The sequence below is a fragment of the Juglans regia genome, chromosome 11 (assembly GCF_001411555.2).
Source record: "Juglans regia cultivar Chandler chromosome 11, Walnut 2.0, whole genome shotgun sequence".
Lineage (NCBI taxonomy): Eukaryota > Viridiplantae > Streptophyta > Magnoliopsida > Fagales > Juglandaceae > Juglans > Juglans regia.
In genome coordinates this window covers 10,807,174-10,823,947 of record NC_049911.1, presented here as the reverse complement: position 1 = coordinate 10,823,947, position 16,774 = coordinate 10,807,174, and the positions used below count along the sequence as shown (strand labels likewise).

At 32.4% G+C, this 16,774-nt stretch overlaps 1 protein-coding gene across 1 annotated transcript; it reads right to left on the bottom strand.

Moving 5' to 3' along the window:
- Positions 1-7,380: 7,380 nt before the first annotated feature.
- LOC108995230 lies at positions 7,381-10,071 on the bottom strand. Its single transcript, XM_018970754.2, has 6 exons — positions 9,883-10,071; positions 9,469-9,621; positions 9,247-9,327; positions 9,004-9,129; positions 8,810-8,893; positions 7,381-7,776 (listed from the first exon to the last, which is right to left on the bottom strand). Exons 1-6 carry the CDS (start codon positions 9,983-9,985, stop codon positions 7,700-7,702), a joined length of 624 nt encoding a protein of 207 aa, XP_018826299.1. The 5' UTR covers positions 9,986-10,071; the 3' UTR covers positions 7,381-7,699.
- Positions 10,072-16,774: the final 6,703 nt, after the last annotated feature.

Genomic DNA, 16,774 nt, shown 5'->3' with positions numbered 1-16,774 from the left:
ATAATAGATTCTATTTTTTTTTAAAATGAATATACGACACTTGCACAATTTTTAAAAGGAATGCACAATACTTACATTATTGTAGTTAACATTACTTATTAAATATTGAAGGAAATAAATTAAACAGCATCGCATTGAGATCTCGACACGCAAACTCTCTTCTATAGTTCTATTAAACCTCCCTCCCTCTGGAACTAGAATGCGCTATACCATTACCGATAGGGCACCCTAGAAATTCAACTAAAATTTTGGAGGTATTTTGGTAACATGGCAAATATATATATATATATATATATATATATATATATATAGCACACTTTACCCTCTCTTTCAAAGTGCGAAAAAAGACCGAGTGGAGTAGAGGCGTTTCCGCCCGGGCGGACTACCCCGTCCTCCAGATCGCGATGGTCACCCACCGGCTATCTGGCTGGGGATGGGGGTCACACCTGCATATACCCCACCATGTGGTGTTTATATATATATATATAAACGTACAACGACGTGCGATCAAGGTTCAGTTGAACATGAAGCAGCACGTTATTAGCCCTCCCGATTCCCTCCTGCGCTCACTCTCAGATTCTCACTTCTCTCATCTCTGTCTCTCCGCTCAACCTCCCTCTCTCTGAGTCTGAGTTTCCGGCGCCGCACCCAGCTACCAGCGGTGGCTTCAACGTCGCCGTGCGCATCCGCCATCCGGTCCCTTTCTCTGCATCTCACCGAAGATCCGAATCCCGAACTCGAAGGTAAGAAACTCAAACCCTATCATATTTTATTTTGTTGTGATTTATATTTTTAATGGAGATTGGAGGAAGGATGGGGTTTATCGGAGATGGAGGATGGGATTTTTGTGAATTGTGTGCTGTGGAGCTTAGATTGTGCATGTGTTTTGGTTTGAAATTTGAATGAGTCCGTGAAATGCATGTGAATTGTGTTTGTTTTCTTATTTCTGTAATTATTTCGGTTTGGATTGAAATTAATTGTGTAATTAATTTGGATTGGAACCCCTAAATTAATTTAGGGCTCAAATCCGAAACCCTAAATTAATTTAGGGTTTCGAAATACCCTAAATTAATTTAGGGGATTCAAAGATTGAAACCCCTAAATTAATTTAGGGCTCAAATCCGAAACCCTAAATTAATTTAGGGGTTTCAATCTTTGAAACCCCTAAATTAATTTAGGGTTTCGAAAACCCTAAATTACAGAATGAGAAATCATTTTATTTTACAGTCTGTCTCTAAAATAATATTAATATATTATATATATTAGGATTATTAATATGACTAATAATTAACTAATTAACTAATATATTATATATATTAGGATTATTAAAATATACTATTCTTCATCTTTAATTTTAATGATTCTCAATAATACAGTTGTATTGATATATTTAAATTATTGAATTATGAAACTACTAAAAAGTAAAAACGTGTGATATCAATTGGTGTGACCATGTGATCACTGATAACGAGTAACGTTACCCTTTTTTTTCTTTATTTTTATTTTTTTCATTCATTTTGATATATACATCATATATGCTTCAGAAAAAAAGCTTAGGATTTGGACAGATTTGATAACTAGCAAGACTCTTTAGGACAAGTGTTTTAGATATTGAATTATGTGAGATGATTCCTATATATCTTTCTTTATTTATTCCCTACCCATATATGATGCATAAAAATAAAATATTAAAAATAAAGGTAATATTTGATTTTAGATGTTATTTTATGAAAGTTTCTGAACAAGGAAATTAAAAAGCTTATTTTTGCTGTACATGATTTAACTAATTTATACTTTAGGTCGGATAAAGAATATTGGGGACTTTCTAGCTTGTTTCAAAAGATATGTTTATAAAAAGCATACATATAGATATTGCCTATATATAATTAAGCATACATCTCAATATCCCAAAAGATATGTTTATAAAAAGAAAAAGAAAAAAAGAAGAAGATAAGAGTCCAAAAATTCAATATTATTTTTTTATTTCTCATTTCTTTGTTAATATTTTTTAATTTGTTGGATGTGGACTTTTCCACCTTACTTAAATAAAGGAAACATCCATATTTTCTTGCCTCATATAGTGTATTTATTAATATACTTTATTAACAACATATAGTGTATTTGTTGTTAATATACTTTATTACATTTTATAACCAAAGTACACAATATATATATATATATATGAATGTAAAGTGATAGTGTGATACTTTTTGTTATTCTACTTTTCTTTTATGTTCATTATATAGTTGTTATGTTTTCTATTATTTCAGATTTCTTGTTTGCTTTAGTTCATGGATATTCCAGCGGATTCGAGTGCGAACTCTCATTTTCAGGCCGAGGGCACCCCTACCCCTACACCTACACCTACACCTACCCCTCCTACTCATACCCCTACCCCTAGCCCTACGGCACCTTGCCCCGCCCCCAAGCCCAGCAAGAAACCTGCTTCAATAGTTTGGACTCATTTCAGCAAATTAGAGGGTGGTGACTCAAGTAACCCCCAAGCCAAGTGTAACCATTGTGGCAAAATTTATGGATGCCACTATAGGAAACATGGCACCTCTCAATTAAAGGTGCACTTAGAAGAGCAATGCAAAAAAAGTCCAATATTAAGATCATTACAAGATAAAAGCCAATCTAGGCTAGAAGTTGGACTTCAAAAAATGGCGGATGGGACTAGTGGGGGTACAAGTTTGAGGGGGTATACTAAGTATGATCCCGATGAGTGTAGAAGACATCTAGCTCGTATGGTCATAATGGACGAGCTACCTTTTCAAATTGTAGACGGGAAAGGGTTCCAGGCGTATTCTCACTACTTGGAACTAAGGTTTAATATTCCCTCTCGCCACACGGTGGCAAAGGATGTAAAAAAATATTTTTACATTGAAAATGAGAAGTTGAGGGGTCAATTGGCGGATCAATTTGTTTGTCTCACCACTGACACTTGGACATCGATCCAAAATTTTAATTATTTGTCTTTGACTGTGCATTTTATTGATTGCCATTGAACATTACACAAGAAAATTATAAAATTTTGTAAAATCACTGATCATAAGGGTGAGACAGTTGGGAAGGCCTTGGAGGCTTCAATAAAAGAGTGGGGTTTGAGCCGAGTTGTTACAGTCACAGTCGATAATGCCTCTTCTAACGATGTTGCATTAGGACATTTGAGAACTTATCTTAGAGAGGCAAATAAGACACTTATGGGTGGTGAGTGTCTGCATGTGAGATGTGCAGCACATATTCTGAATTTGATTGTCAGTGATGGTTTGAGAGATCTTCATGACTCGATTGCTCGAGTTAGGACTGCTGTGAGATGGGTGAGATCTTCTCCTTCAAGGTTGGAGAAATTCAAGGTTGCTGCGAGATCTGCGGGTCTAACATCTAATAAGGGTCTTTGTACTGATATGCCTACACGATGGAACTCAACATTTCTGATGTTAGAGGCGGCCCAAGAATATAGGCTGGCATTTGCATTATTGGGTGATGAAGACATCCAATATGTAAAATATTTTGATGATCACGGGGGATTGGGGAAACCCGTAACTGATGATTAGGAAGTTGTAACTATTTTTGTAGACTTTTTGAGGCTTTTTTACGATATCACCACGAGGCTATCTGGAACTTTGTACCCTACATCCAATGTTGTATGCTAGCAAATATGTAGGGTAAAAGAAGAATTAGATGACATGGTCGCGGGTGGTCACATTAGGCTACGGGAGATGACATTGATTATGAGGTCAAAGTACGACAAGTATTGGGGAGATTTAACTAGGGCTAATATTTTGTTATATGTAGCTGTCGTCTTTGACCCGAGGTATAAGTTGGATGGCATGATATTTGGATTGGGCCTTGCGTACGGGCAAGTATGGGCGGAGCTTATTGCAGCAAGGGTTCGGGAAACCCTTACTAGATTATTTGATGAGTTTTCCACCCTGCGGGGTGGTAATATTGCGGCACCTACATCTACCCCCTCAGCCTCAGGCTCACAGTTTCCTGAAGTCGAGAGTGGGAAAAGGCGTAGATTGGAGTGGGGTGAGAGGTATGAGCAGGCCCCCTTCCTCCGGACTTCTGTAGAGGCTCAGTCAGAGATAGACAGATACTTAGCAGCAGAGATGCTATCATTTTCACGAGATTTCGATATATTAAGTTGATGGAAGGTGAATGCTGTGAAGTATCCCATCCTTGGAGAGATAGCCCGCACACTTTTGGCCATCCCTGTTAGCACAGTAGCCTCAGAGTCTGCCTTTAGCACCGGAGGACGTGTATTAGATTCATTTCGGAGTTCATTAGCTCCTGCCACTGTGGAGGCTTTGATTTGCACGCAGAATTGGATCAAGGGAACTCCAATTCATGTTCCGGATGTTCTTGAGTATGAGGAGGCCGACGTCGAGGAGGAGGGTGATGATCAGTCTGGATCTGGTATTTATTCTAATTTCTTATTTTCATTTATTTATTTTCATTTATTTATTTTCATTTAATTGGTATTCATTAATTTCATTTCAAATTTAATACTTATAGTGATACATGAGACGGCGTCTACGGCTACCTCCGATGCAGTATGACTTTTGTATTGGACTCACCATTGCCATGGTTTGCATAATTTCTTCCCTAATTGTTTTTTGCATTTAAAACTTTGTTTCATTTTTATAACTTTTTAATTCTAATTTGTTTTATTTTTAACTTATTAATATTTCAGGTTTTTTGACTTATTAACTTTTATTTTTAACTTATTGATTTTCAGTCTCACAGCAATCGACATTCGACACAACTCAGTGAACTCACAACTACGGCTCCACCCCCAAAATTAATTTTCTTAATTTACAATTATTGTAATGTTGCTACAATAGTTAATTATATAATTTGTAATATTTATTTTTTTTAGAAGAGTTTGTAATAGTGTAATAGTTTATTAGTTCTCTTAATTTGTATAATTGTAAACTATTTATTGTAAGCTTGTAGCATAGTGTCTTACTGCCTTAGTGATGAATATTACTTAATTATTTAATAGTTAAAACTTAATATCTACTTATCAAAAAAAAATATTTCTTTTCTGTTTTTAAATTTATATTTTTTTAATATAAATAATGGGCCCAACGTGGCCCAAAACGAATTATGGGCCCAAAGGGGCCCAAAAACTGATTCTGGGCCATTTAGGGCCCAGAAAAAAGTACTGGGCCGGAGGCCCAGTACCATGTGCGGGGGTGCGGACGGGTGGGGGTCCACCCCCACACCCCGGGCAGTGGACGGGGGACCCCGCCCCCGCCCATGCGGGGGCGGGGTCCGGGGGAAAAAAATCCCCCCCCACATATGCGGGGGCGGGTGGCGGGGGAGGGGTGGCCCCGCCCTGTAGGGGGCGGGTATCACCCCTACCGTTATCCACATATAAATTTGGGTATTGGTATTAGAGATGGTTAAGTTCTTGGTTTTATTTATTGAGCAAGAGAGGTGGTGGTAGTGACACATTATGATTATTTTTTTTCATTTTTTTTTTGTGGCAAGAACTTAAGTATTTTTTTTATTTGTATCATTTAAATAAGTTTTTTTATTCTTTTTAATTACCGGCATAAAATTGATCAATTCTCAGCATTTTTTTAAATGCCGCCAAAGCTATATATTATTACTAGCGTAACAATATAAACGTCCGAAAGCTACTAATTTTTCGGCATAAAAATAATCAATTGTAGGCATTTTTTTGAACAATATAAATGCCGAAAAAATAAATAATTTATCAGCGTAAAATTAAACAAGTGCTGCCATTTTGTTAAACACATAAAAAGCTATATATTATTTCCGACGTAACAATATAAATGCCAAAAAACTCAATAATTTACGGGCATAAACTTGATCAATTTTTGACCTTTCTTTAAATACTACCAAAGCTATATATTATTACCGGTGTAATAATATAAATATCGGGAAACGACTCATTTATTAGCGTATAATTGATATATTTTCAGCATTTTCTTAAACACCGCCAAAGCTATATATATATATATATATATATATTTATTATTACTACCGTAATAATATAAATATCGTAAAATTTTATTATTTAATGGTGTAAAAATTAAGTGTCGATAATAATATATTTTTATTGACACATAAACAATTGTCGATAATATAAACGTACGCTGGCAAATCTGTCTTTTCTGTCTTTTTTTGTAGTGATTTATACGTACGACCGCACTTTCTTTCTTTTCTTTTTGTATTCTCTCTCGTACTCCATGCACATGGTGCACACTTTACTTATGAATACAACAACAAAAAATCTACATATTTGGAAATTACCAAATTGTCACCAAGTGACTTAAATGGATCACTTCCCTCGCATGGAGGGACCCACCCAACAAGTTTCGAGTTTGTGGGATCGAGTTTTCGACCCAATCCTCGTCATGTACACGAAAAGTATTGGTCTTCTTCAAAGAAAATGGAAGCAAGAGAAGATTGATCAAGTGAAGAGTACGATTCACAGTGTTTTACTAAAATGGACTTTCCAAGGTTTTCTAGAGATGATCCGACAGAGTGGCTTAATCGTACGTGTGGGGGGCAATCATGAGTGCTTGGAAAGAAATTAAAAGCAAACAATAGGCTTGAAAAATACGAAGCTAGCTAGGTTGGTATTGAAATGGTTTACTCAATGAGAATGTAGAGTTTGTGGGTACATTATACATAGACTTAGAATGGGTTCTTATAACTAATTTGCGGCTAGATTTGATTGGGGACATAGCATCATGATATCCATTGTTGCAAAATTAGAAATAGAATTGTATCAAGTAGATCATGTCAAGACTAGGTTTTGTTAATGTTGAAACATGATGCAGCAGGCTACTGATCATCCTACGTACCTCAAAATATATTAATAGGTTTTCTTCTTGTTAATTAAAAAATGAGTATATATAATAACAGGATTTCAAACTCAGAAATTGAGTGATCGATGATGATCAGTATGAACACATTGACCTCTTGGGTTTTTTTTTTTTTTTTTTTTCCTTTGATGAATTCAACTTTTTCCCAAGCATAATGCGGGCGTGCGACTAGTTCTCTTAATTTGGTAGGCCCCGGAGAAAATTGATAGATTTTCAACGAGAAAATATTTCTACCAAATATATATATATGTTATTGAGAAGAAAATGTCATAGTTTTGTAGTAGTTGGAACTTCTCTTTCAACTTCAAATTAAACTCGAACCTAATATATATATATTTTCTCCAAGAGGGAATAAAATAAAAGCTAAGGCAGGTTTCATGATATTTTAATTTGGTTTGGCCTGTTGCTTTCATTATATATAGATCGATCAGTGTAATTATCTAAATTCCCAATAAATAAATCAATAACAATGTATACATGATATATCAGTAGTCGCGATGAAAAGACGAAATTAGGTACCACTGCAATAAGCTGCCCATATAACTCAATAAATTTTATTCTACAATAATGTTCCACACACAACAGTGATGATGACTGCTAATTTGACCTATTCAAACAAACTTTGTACACGAAAAAAGTAAAAATAAAATAAAAGAAAATTAAAAGAAAAACAGGGGATCGAATATTAATCATGTAAACAAACGAAGGGCCAAATGAATATTTATTAATCTGTCTATATAATATGTATATATGTATGTATCTCAAAATCAGGTCTAATGAAATAATTAGCCGTAAGCAGTTATGTGGAAGTAGGCAGTTATATTAACGGCCTACTTCCACATAACTATACCCAAGATCACCATCAGTGTAGCCATCCAATGGAACTTTCCTGGTAGAAACGAGGTACCTGGCCGAGACCAAACAACAAATTAAGGATAAACATGATCATGATCATATATATATATATATATATACATAATTTGTGTCTCTTTATTAATATTAATTTTACTAACTAATTATCATGTTGTTAATTGTGTCGATCATGGTATCATGGCATGGGTGGATAAGTACCATCTTGTGTAAAGGAACTAAATTTCTAGCTTATTGCTAGTCATGAAGTTCTAATTTCTAATCTTCGAGTTTTTATTCGAAGTCAATAATTTCGAGTATTGGTGTATAGTATTTATTAATCATTTAATATAGTCTCTTTATTTTTTTATTTTTGAATAAAATCATTTAATATAGTCTCAAAAGTTCATACAAACAGTAATACATGTTGTAAGACATACTTTATATTTTTATCTCTCTATTATTAATAATAGAGAGATAAAAATATTTGGGGTCCTGATCAAGTTTGAGTAAGATCATGAATAGGAGGGAATTCTTTTTCTATGAAGTAATATAAATATATATATATATATGTATATAAATATTTCGATTAACATCATGTCATGATTTGGGAAGGACATTTTTAATTTGTTCAAATGACGTATTAATATTATTTATTTTGGCACCCCTTTTTTGACAAACATGCATGCATGCATGCATGGCACGCTAGCTTCTTCAATTGAACTACCTCTAAATATCAGGATATATATGGTCTAAACCAAGCCTGACGTAAATATCACATAAAGCTATAATATCATTCGAAGTCTTCCATAAATATTACACAATCATAATCCTTTAATAACACGAAATCTACAATAAAATGAGATTACTACTACGTGCTTATAGTCATGGAGGGCTAAATAATTACTCATCAAAATATTATGAAATGCTTCTTCATTGGATGATTTGTGATCGATCGATATAGCATGATGGGGAGCTTAGAAAGGGTATTTTTATAAATTAATTGTTTAGAAAGGGTATATTAAAAAATTAAATTAAAAAACCAAAGGGAGGGGAGAGAGAGAGAGAGAGAGAGAGAGAGAGAGAGTCACCTTGACCAGTACTCCCCCCAGATCCATCCGCAGAAGTTTTTGCAACTGTAATCCCAAGCCTTGAACAATCAGATCCAAGTGTACCTGAAAATTAATACAAAACAGCATACCTCAAATCACTTGTTATCAATCTTTTGTTTTAACTCTTGGATTAAGATAATAGTTTTTAAGGTTTTTACATGAAGTCTACATACATTCACTATAGCATGGGAAGGCTGAGACGTTTAGAAGATTAAAGAAACCCGATTTGCATTCACATCTGTGTGTATGCGTCTTGTTCTTCGTGCATGTCCCTTCTCCGCAATATGCCCAGTAGCAGGCTATATAAAAAAATCAAATAAATAAATTCAAACAAGAAATTACTTAGTCGAAACATCTAGAAATTAATAAAATGATAATAATATTAATCAAGATAATATATATTAATTAGTGATTACGGTCAAAGGCTGAGAGATTGCGAGGAATCTCCTTTTCTGGAACTGGAGGAGGGGCTGGCTGGCAGCCGTAGTCAAGAGTACCTGCAAAAAATTGTAAAAGAAAAAAGGCTTAGATCAAACAGTAAACCAGCAGCCCCATTTGCATGCAGATATATATATGTTCATGGAAACATAAAGAAAATGATCAAAGAGAAGGGATCATCAGAGGCGCTTCTTACGTACAGTTAGGTATCACACAGGGAAGAAAAGTGAGATCGTCATCTTCGTCACGGGTTCGCTTCCAGCCAGTATTACATTCACACTTGAAGCCAAGTGGGTAGCTTAAATCAGCTGAGCAATTTCCCTTTCCACATTCCACATCTTCACACACCCTTCCTGCAATTGATCAAACCCATGAAGAACAAAATAAAGCAAATTAAAGAAAAAAAACAATAATATGTACGCACGTACGTGTTTAATTCGGGTCTTTAATTTTCTAGCTTGTGTTTACGCTATTTAATTCTATCAAAGTGTGATTTTGTATATGTTTGTGCTAATTATTGCGTGTTAGAGAAGGGTGTTGATGAGTGTTAGAAAATCCAAAAGCTAATTATGTCAAAACTAATACAAATTAGAAGAGGATTCATGAGTGCGTACCCAAAAAATCATCAAGAGGAGATGTGTCACTTGACCCTAGTGAAGTCATGGATAGCAATACCAGAAGCACAGCTACAAAAGCCACCATACTAGAGGAACCCATTTTCTTCAACACAGGAAGAGAGAGAGAGAGAGAGAGAGAGAGAGAGAGATAGAGAGGTAGAGATGGTGAGGACTGAGGAAGGCTGCGTGATTGCCATCACAATCTGGGTATATATATATATATATATAAAGATAATTATAAGAACTTGTTTGTATTTTCTTAATGGAAGATTCTGCAGACTTTTTAGACTGTCAGATATTGGCAGGTCATTTGGTCTAATATTACCTTGTTTTAAATTCTACGAAGTAGATCTAACTCGAAGTTTTGATGTTTTTTCTTGTCCTAATATTTTAGGTAAGTTTCCTCTGAAATAATGATCAATTCCTACATCAATTGTTTATATATAATTTTACTGTACGTTTTGACCACCGGCCATTTTCATCATAGATATGCTTTTGAAATTGTATTACATGATCAGGAGCCCTTCAAAAATGCATGTTTGTTCTTTTTTCCTTGGTTTTTCATAATGTCAAGTTTTATCGGCCACACTTCGTCTGGAAATCACTTCATTTTCAATGGTAGTTTAGGTGTTAATCTTGAGAAGTCAGCGGAGAGGTAGTTAGCGGTCCAAATACTCAGCCTTATCGATCTTATCATAGAGCTAATTAGGACTCGTATACAAATCATGATCATATTGCATTTTATTAAATTATTATAATTTTTTTTAAATTTTCATATAAAATATAATTAATAAACAATTTAATTTTTTAAATTTTAAAATAAAATAATATTAAAAAATAATATTTTATTTTATTTTTATCTCATCTCATCTTATCATTAAAAAATAATATTTTATTTTATTTTCATCTCATCTCATCTCATCTCATGTCATATATATATATGTATAAGCATAAGCAAACGAGTCCTAAATTATTCACGTAAGAACGTGAAGAGATGTAGCGGATCGAGTGGGAACGGTGCAATCATCCTCAAATATGCTAGCTTGAAATTCCATTAATTCGTGGATCCCACCCTCCACAGAGATCTAGATCACCTCATATATATATATATACTAAAAAAAAAATTACTTATTTACAATTAATTAATTCTAACGAAATGATTATTTATAATTAAAATTAATTATAAAAAATCTTTTAATTGCAATAAATTAGTCACAAAATACCATTTTTCTTGTAGGGACGTGCAACATGATCAGTAGTTTTCCTTTCTTTTTTCCTTTTATTTTTTTTAAATATAGTTTTAATTAAATAACTTGGAAAACATTGGTTTATTATCATATTTAATATAGAATATATCGGCCAAGATCTCACTTCATGATCATCCACATCAATTAACAGCCTGCACAAAACAATATTTCGGGCCTTCCAAATATTCCATTCTTTCAATTATAATCGATTTTATTTAATCTGTTCGAAATAAAAAATCATGTCATGTAGATTGTACAAAGAATGTTCGATAATATAGTTTTAAGTTAGAGTATTTCTAATGAGCTAGCCATCTAAATTTTACGGTTCAAATTGTCCTCTAGACGTGGTAGACCACGTGGTTTATTATTAAAAAATAAATTAATAATATATTCAAAACAAAAAAGATATTCAAAAATACATAAAAGGAAGATTGAAACTCTAAATCCCTTTCTCTTTTGTATTTATGATTTTTTTTTTTTAATAAACCAGGTAGTGGTGTCATATCAAGAGAGTTATCTAAGCAGTAAGTTTCAGACGACCTACTAGCATTATTCTTTAAGTTAATTTTTCCTTCTATATATAAGTTGTAAGTTAATATATATTTTAAGGCTGCGTTTGGATGTTGAGCTGAATTGAGTTCTTTATAAATAATAGTGAGTTTAGATGATAGAGTGAGTTTTGTGGGATCCACCTAAGATAAGTTTAAATATGTTTGGATGTTAAAATGAGTTATATGTATTTATGAGAAGTTCAAAAGATTGTGGGTCTCACGTGTAAAGAGGTTTTGAGTTGAAATAAGTTTAGTAATTTGAGAGTTTGATGTTTAGATGTTAGACTTAACTTAAAGTTTGACTAAATTGAAATGAACTCAGATGAGTTTAACAAACAAACGGGGCCTAAGTGTTTCATTCTTGTGTCTCTAACTCTAAGCTAGCCTCGTTTGGCTACGCATATAAGATGTGATAAGATGATATGAAAAATTTGTAAATAGTAATGAAATGGTTTGAGTTAAAATTTTTATGAGATTTTATAAAATGAGAGAGAAAAAATTGAATTCAAAATTATAAAGTTAAAAGAGGGTTAGAATATAATATTTTAATATTATTTTTATTTTAGGATTTGAAAAAATTAAATTATTTTTTGTGTTTTGTTTAAAAGTTTGGGAAAGTTGTAAAATTAGATGAAAATTTTAGAAAATTAGAATTGAAAAGTGTTTGTGTTTGAATAGCATTTAGATGTTGAGATGAGATGAGATGAGATTGGTTTCAAAGGCTTGTGAAACCAAATCATGCCTAAATCAAAATGTAGTTTTCATCATCATTTCTATCTTATATTTAAAACATCCAACTGATCTTTAAGGTTGTGTTTGAATGTTGAGGTAATTTCATATTATCTACATTGATCTGTGAATAGTAGTATTTTGTAGGTCTCATTGAGATGTTTTTAAATGTAAATAGATTGATATATGTGTTTGAATAGGTTGAGATGAATTTAACTTTTTTATAGGAAGTTGAAAAAGTAGTGAGTCCCATCAATAATTAGTTTGATATGAGTTGAGCTCAATCAAATAAACAAACACAACCTAAACCTTTATAAATTGAATTCCTAATTTCTTCTATGGTTTTAAACATCTAATTTGGATTACGATGCAAATCCAAATTAACATGGGGTATCTAGGTCTAGATTCTATATTGATTGCATTCAAGCACTACTTTAAAAAGATGAATCTATACAAATATGGAAGGAAAAATTTAATATCTTCTTTGGACTAAGGGCAACATTAGTTATTTTCTCTCAATTCATATATTTATGCTCATTCTTTCATTGTTAGTAAATATTTGGTTTCAAATTTAGAAGTTATTCTGATTTTGATTTTGACCAAATTCTTGGTAGGATTCTTGTTTATTTATGTATTAATTTCTTATACAATAATTTGGATTTTTTCATTTTTAGAAAAATCTTCATAATTTCAAGTTTTGTAGCTATTTAAGTCCGGCTTCTAGGCTTCATAAAATAATTTTAAGTTTTACTATTAATCAATATTATTTAGAGTTATTTTTTCTGTGTTTGGGCAAATCTCTTATCTTTTCTTTTTTGATTATTTGTTGAAACTAGCCTTCAAAATTTAATCTCTATACTATCAGGCGTCAGTTGACATAAGAGCTTAAGCATCTTTCTTGGGGTTATATATCATCAATTTACATAGCTGGTGGTCGTGGTCATCGTGGGTAGGTTCCGAATGAGGAAGTCCAGCACTGTAATCGTAGTTTTCAGGATGTGATGATTGAGGATTTGTAGCTATTTAAGTTTGGCTTGTGGGCTTCATAAAATAATTTCGAATTTTATTATTAATTAGTTGTTTTCTCTGTGTTTGAGCGAATTTCTTGTCTTCTCGATTTTCATTATTTGTTGAAACTAGCTTTCAGAATTTAATCTCTATTCTGTGAGGCGTCAATTGGCATCAGAGCTTCAGCATCTTTCTTAGGGTTATATCTCATCAGTTTACATGGCTGGTGGTCGTGATCGTGATTTTGGTGGGTAAGTTCCGAACGAGGAAGTCCATGACAACTTGATCGTAGCGTTAGGAATGTGATGATTGAGGATTTGCAGAGACAGGTTGCAGAGTTAACCCAGTGTCTAACGGTGCAAGATATCAGTGATCGTGAGATGGAAGACCATGATTCCGATTCTAGTTTTTAGAACTCGTATTATAAACGCGCTCTATTTTGGGAGTACCGTGGTCGGGAGAAGCATAATGGGGATCTTGGTTTTAGAGTTGATTTACTAGAATTTTTTGGTACTCTTCAAGCTGAAGGTTTCATTGATTTATTGTATGAGGTTGAGTGAATTTACTACTCTGAGTAAGAATGGTTTGAGGATGAACATTCTTCCATAGGGTGGAACTCTATACCAATCTATGATACCTATCTTGATGAACATAAGCTAGTGGATGGGGTAAGTATTTTTATTGAAAATGTAGAAAAATTGGAAAAAGAAAATGGTGGCAAAGTTTCAAAACGTGAAGATTATGAAATAACTTTTGAGACAATCAACTTTGTTGATTTTCTTGGAGTTGAGGATTTTTTTTCAAATTCTCCTATGCAAAATAATTTTTTTGGATTTTAGATGTGGGAAAAAAACTCAACATTATTTAATATAAGATGTTTAATATTATTTTATTTCAAGTCGATCAAATCAATTTTAATTTTTTCATGATCATTGGGACGATATAACAAAGGAAAAGAAAGATTGGTTTAATTGGACATCCAAAATATCAATGTAAGAAAATTTAGAATTTGATGACGAATTCTCCCCAACCCGGTGAAAATGATGCAAACCCAAATTTATATGAGATATGTAGGTTTAGATTTTACCTTGATTGCATTAAAGTACTACCTTAAGAAGATCATGAATCTGTATAAATATGGAAGGAAAAACTTAATATCTTCCTTGGACTAAGGGCAATATTAGTTATTTTTCCTCAAATCATATATTTATGCTCATTTTTGCTTTGTTAGTAAATATTTAGTTTCAAGTTTTGGAAGTGATTCTTATTTTGATTTTGACCAAATTTTTGGTAGGATTCTTATTTATTTATGTATTAGTTTCTCAAACAATAATTTAAATTTTTTCATTTTTGAAAAAATCTTTATAATTTCAAATTTTATAGCTATATAAGTCCAGCTTGTGGGCTTCATAAAATAATTTCAAATTTTACTATTAATTAATATTATTCAGCATAGTTTTGTCTGTATTTTGGATGAATTTTTTGTCTATTATGTTTAGATTATCTGTGGATATAAAAACACCAAAATCATAAGGCTAATATTATTTAATTAATACAAATCTCATATATATATATATATATATATATCCCCAAAACTAAAGATTTATTATTATTATTGTCATTAGGTACGCTAATTGATCATGTCTCAGCGCGTGATCGTGCCAAATGAATTTGAAAATCTATATAACTCTATGTACATGTGAAAGAAATGTATATGAATATCTAATTCCTTTCAAATAAGACTAGAAATAATTCCCAATATAAAAATTAGAAAATAAGAATCTGACTTTAGGCCTTTAATTACTACAATTGGTTTTAGTCGTGAGATGTATGTTTTTTAATTTTAAAAAGAAAAACATGTTTTTTTCTGAATAAAACGTTTTCTAGAATCTCGTGAAACTGATCTCTTTATCTTATCACAAAAATATTATTACATAATTAAAGTATTTATATAAATAGTAATTTTAAATGAAATGTCAATCATGTATATATAATTGAATGAGAGTTCCACGTGTACATATTACAACACTATCTAACAATTACTCCATCGTAATTAAGAAGATAAAATAAAATAAGGATCGTATTGATCATCTTAGAAGCAATCTAAATCTTTAAAGTGGCATGCCAACATTTGCAGATTATATATTAATTAATTAAAGGGACGGCAATATATATATATATATATATAATCAATCTGATTGCACCAAGTTTTCTATTTTTTGTGTGGAAGAGAAGATATATGCTGCATGAAAGTCAGAGATTCTAGAGAAGTTCCAAGAAAGCTGGTCGGCTTTTAAAAGTCAAAACTCCACCAAAGTGGGCCAATGAATTCAACAAACAATAGCTACAAAACAAAATAAAATGGAATTATAAGACAATTATGGAGGAAAAGAGTCAGATCAAGAGATGGACATATGAAAGTAAAACTAAAAGACAAAGAAATTTAAGTTCTTAATATATATATATATATATGTATGTATGTATGTATGTGTATCATGAATCATTTCTGCCCCCATTTTCTCATGTAGCTTAATTTCATTCCACTTGTCTTTGTGCCATTTTTTTCAATGCCTTTGTTGAATTAATGCCCTTTGAGGTTACAGCTAATTAAGTCTTTTGAAAGTGAATGCAGGCTCCAAGAAGCTTCATATATATATATATATATATATATATATATATATATATATATATACATATCTATATATATACACACATATAGACACACACTTTTTTTTTTTTTTTTCTCTTCATGTATCTTCAATTTGAAGGATCAAAATTACACATGTTTAAGATCATTACGGTCAGTTTTAAAGGAAATTTTTCATTTTGCAGCCAGACAATCATAAATTAACAATTTACAACGTAGCCTCTCACATTTTTTCAATTTGCAAATTTTTTGGGTTTGATAGTTTATGGTATAATTTGAAAAAATGATAAAGAAACATGAAATTGTCTCTACATTTATGATCATATGCTTAGTACGAATGTCAAATAGGCTCCTAGAGTGTGTATATATATATATATATATAATAGCTATTCCAACGTACAGATCAATCACTATTCCTTTTCACTACAGCGGAAGTGGTTTCCGTTCCAAAATATTTCTTGGCACTTAAAAAAATCGTCCTAAGGTCGTTTCAATAACAGTATCCCAAAAGGTATTTTGGGACAAAATTGAGCAAAACTGTTTGATCACGTTCTAACAAAACATTTTTTTTAGATGATTGAATTTCGTCCCAGAATCACGTTCAAACGGTACAAACATTACGTTCGATCGTCAATTATATCCAAATGCGTCTTTCGTGAGTGGTCGATCGATACCAATTCCTTCGACCAAATTGGCATGGGAAAATG

Coding starts and splice junctions, on each gene's coding strand:
- LOC108995230 (XM_018970754.2), bottom strand. CDS start 9,985: ATGGGTTCCTCTAGTATGGTGGCTTTTGTAGCTGTGCTTCTGGTATTG. Junction 9,130..9,246: donor CAATCTCTCAGCCTTTGACC/GTAATCACTAAT, acceptor TTTTTTATATAG/CCTGCTACTGGGCATATTGC. Junction 7,777..8,809: donor TGGGGGGAGTACTGGTCAAG/GTGACTCTCTCT, acceptor GGTCTCGGCCAG/GTACCTCGTTTCTACCAGGA.